The following is a 3,901-nucleotide window of genomic DNA, read 5'->3' as shown; positions in this document are numbered from 1 at the left end:
AAAAAAAAAAAAAAAAAAAAAAAAAAAAAAAACAAAGCAAAAATCCCCTTAAAAACCACAAAACACAAAATGTGAAACCGCAAATTTGTGATGACTTATTTACGGGGGGCGAAGTAGTGGTAAAAAACGCAAAAACCGTAAAACTGAATTTTTTTGCATCCAATGAACCTCAATAATAATTTGGGTGAAGATCCAACCACACTCTGTGAAGTAGTTACATGGACATACAATAGACAATACTATTATATTTATATTTGGTTTGAATTTCACGCAAAGCTACACGAGGGCTATCTGCGCTAGCCGTCCCTAATTTATCAGTGAAAGAATAAAGTGAAGGCAGGTAGTCATCACCACCCACCGCCAACTCTTGGGCTACTCTTTTACCAACGAATAATGGGATTGACCGTCACATTATAACGCCCACACGGCTGAAAGGGCGAGCATGTTTGGTGGGACGGGGATTCGAACCCGCGACCCTCAGATTACGAGTCAAACTCCCTAACCACCTGGCCATTTTCATTTATGTAGATTATGTCATCGAAATATGCAGGAAAAAAATGAAATTGTTAAACCAATTTCAGGTTTATAGAGACAACCGAAGCGAAATGGCAAAGTTTAAATTCTATCCAGCTGTTGTTTATCAACAATATTTTCCTGTGCAAATAAGAAGGGTTATAAAAAGCCATAAGGTTGTTTTTGTTAGGCCCAAAGCTATACAGTGGGGGCCTAACTATAAGAACATTTAATATAAATTATGATTATTTTTGCATGTTTTAACTTTTTACAATACTATTTCTGAAGAACAACAACAGCATTGAATCGGCTACTGAAAAAAGTTACTGTTGTTCTTATTTTAGCTAAAAGCTAAACTAGGGGTTATCTGCGCTCTGACCATCACGGGGAATTGAACCCCAGATGTTAACGTTTTAAGCTTGTAAACTTACCAATGACCCAGTGAAAGATCTGAAAATGTTCTTCATCATTTATCATAATGCCAAATCCACAAGTTTGGGTGTTTCAAATATTTCTTAGCAGAAAGACGTATTTATACTGCACGCCATGACGTATCAACATATCTAAGCAATTCAAGCTGAGGAGGGGTTAAAATGCGAGAGTAAAATGTAACGAAACCCGTGTTTTACTCTTGTTACATGTCCGATAATGCATGAGATAACTTTGGGGTCATAAAGGTCACTTTGAATGAAACTGTGTTATTGTGTTTGTATTGAAATTGGTGTAAAAAATATCATGTTTTTTCTCTGTATATCAACATACTACTTGAAGAATAATTCTGATGCTGACTTTTGATCACCAATCTTGCTAACTCACCTACTACATGAATATTAACTCAAATATTGATTTCTTTCTGATCGCTGATCTTGCCACTAGTCTTTTTTGGGAACTATTCGTTTGTTTTATTGTGGTTTAAAAAATTAAATGTTACAAAATAACCCATTACTTAAGAATAAATAATTATCATGATGAAAATTTCGTAACCAAAAATGTTATAAAAATATGACATGATCCGAACACAATTCTTTCAGAAAGATTTAAGCTGTGGAAATTTTATTCGTTTTATTTCAAATTCTCTCCAATTTAGGAATTAGTTTTATGTAACGTAGTAAAAAAAAGCGGGATGTAATAATTTATTGAAAAACGACTTGAACTCCAATATTAAGCAGTTTTCTGGCTCATATCTTTCTCAAGGTATAGGCCCGGTATGACCAGATGGTTAGGGCGCTCGACTCGCAATCTGAGGGTTGCTGGTTCGATTTCCCGTCCCTTTCAGGTTTGGGGCCATTATAATGTACGGTCAATCTCACTATTAGTTGGTAAAAGAGTAGCCCAAGAGTTGGCGATGGGTGGTGATGACTAGTTGCCGTCCCTCTAGTCTTTCACTGCTAAATTAAGGACGGCTAGCACAGATAGCCCCCGTGTAGCATTGCGCGAAATTCAAAACAAACAAACAAACTCAAGGTACAGCGTTTTATCTGAGTCGTGAGAATAACCGACTACCGAAGAAGCTGTAACGTTGATAATAAACTGTTTTATTCTGAAACTTAGGTCGTTCGTCAACTTATTATGCGCTATTGAATTCATTTTTCTTGAATACGATTTCTTATCATACCAACCATTTTTTATTCTTCTTTTTACACGCAGGGAAATTGGATAAATTTGAAGAGAATCTAGCATCGAGAGTCTCGCTGCAGATTTATTATTACTCAGATGTTGGGCTTTACAACGTACCTACTAGCATCAGTGGTTTTGACGAGTTACTGAAGGGTTTTAAAACGGCAGTCCAAGACGTAAACAATGGAAAAGGGGTGCCTATAAAAGTAGAATTGGTTGATCTAAAAGCTATTGGTGGTGGAGAAGAATATATTGGTTACAAGTGAGTTTAAATTCATTCATTGCTAGTACGAATCAAACAATATTGTTTTTTTAAGGCTCATAACATAGATAAATTAATATGTAGAATTATACATGGTTGTTGTACATTGTTGCCTGATGAAGGCTCCGGTAAGAGGGCCGAAAGATTGCAAATAAAAGTATTTTAACGTAGAGAAAAGTCTGTGTATAATTCTACAAATTAACATCATTGTATATAAATGCAACCACATTGTGTAAAAGTGTAACTACATTGTTCATAATTACGATTGTATTGTCTATAAGTACGACCACAGTGCTTATAAGTTTAACTACATTGTATATAAGAGTAACCAGTGTTTATAAGTGTAACTACGTTGTTTCCAAGTACGATTACATTATTTATAAGTACAATTATATTGTTTATAAGTTTACATTTACTAACTTTTTAGAAAGTGAGTTTGAAATGTATTAAAATCAAATTAGATGATATTATTTATAAAAGGACTAAATGTCTTTATCATCGAACAAAGAAGACTCATTGATGTTATTTTTTAAACATTGGTTGGAATCAGGGAACTCGTCTTGGTACTTCAGGAGGTAGAGCAAAAATTCGTCGAACTGAAAGAAGTTAAAGACAGCTTAATTGAATGGTGGAAGGAACTTCCTGTAGGATTAGAGAAAGAAACTGAGGAAGATGTGGGTTTTCTTGTGAATCTTGAACTATTCTATAAGATGAATAAGCTATTAACTTCAAAGTTTTAACTTTTATAAAGCAAATTTATTATTGTAGTATACGTTTAGTTCACTTGTATCGCCATAGATATAAATGTTGTTTACATGTTTAGAAATGTATTTATAATTTTTATTTAAGGATAATTGTAAATATCGATTATTGATTTGCTGTTGAAATTTAATGACAAAAAACGAACATAACATAATATATACATTTTTTCAATCTCTTATCGTTTATCATTTCATTTATTCTATTATTTATTTGGTTTTAAATAATATAGATTGTACAATAATAGCTTTTCTGTGTCATTAGGTGATAAAATATTGATTTGGGGCAGTACTTGAAATACGGTAGTTTAATTAATACAAATACTGTATATTCTTTAGAGGTGTTCTATTATCATGTCCTCCAGTGGGTCAGCAGCAAGTTTACTGACTTACAACACTAACATCCAGTGTTCAATTCCCCCGTGGTAGACATGGAGCAGATAGCCTGTTGTGTAGCGTTGTGCTAAAATAAACAAAACCATATATCATAGAAACATCTGGCCACAATCGTCTAATCGTTCCGGAAAATTTCTTTAGCACTTCCTAACTTAAAACTGAAAATATTTTATTATAGAAATATTAGGATATTAAACAGAAAAAAATGCATGTATAAGTAAAGTAAAATTACTACAAATGTCTTAAACGTTTAGTAATGAGTATTATTAAATTATTGATATTGTATTGTTACGTCTCTGTTCGTTTGTTAATTTCCGGTATAAATTCATTCCGAGGAACTTCAGCGATACAAGTC

At 33.3% G+C, this 3,901-nt stretch overlaps 1 protein-coding gene across 1 annotated transcript in view; it reads left to right on the top strand.

The window, feature by feature from the left end:
- The window catches only part of LOC111089315, a 14,208-nt gene that overhangs the window by 6,691 nt on the left and 3,616 nt on the right, over positions 1–3,901 (top strand). Inside the window, exons 5-6 of the mRNA XM_022401585.1 lie at positions 2,161–2,392; positions 2,943–3,066. Coding sequence (XP_022257293.1) covers positions 2,161–2,392; positions 2,943–3,066 — 356 coding nt within the window. The remainder of the gene's footprint in view (positions 1–2,160; positions 2,393–2,942; positions 3,067–3,901) is intronic.

Source organism: Limulus polyphemus, unplaced genomic scaffold (assembly GCF_000517525.1).
Source record: "Limulus polyphemus unplaced genomic scaffold, Limulus_polyphemus-2.1.2 Scaffold5875, whole genome shotgun sequence".
NCBI lineage: Eukaryota > Metazoa > Arthropoda > Merostomata > Xiphosura > Limulidae > Limulus > Limulus polyphemus.
This window is presented reverse-complemented; position numbering and strand designations above follow the sequence as displayed.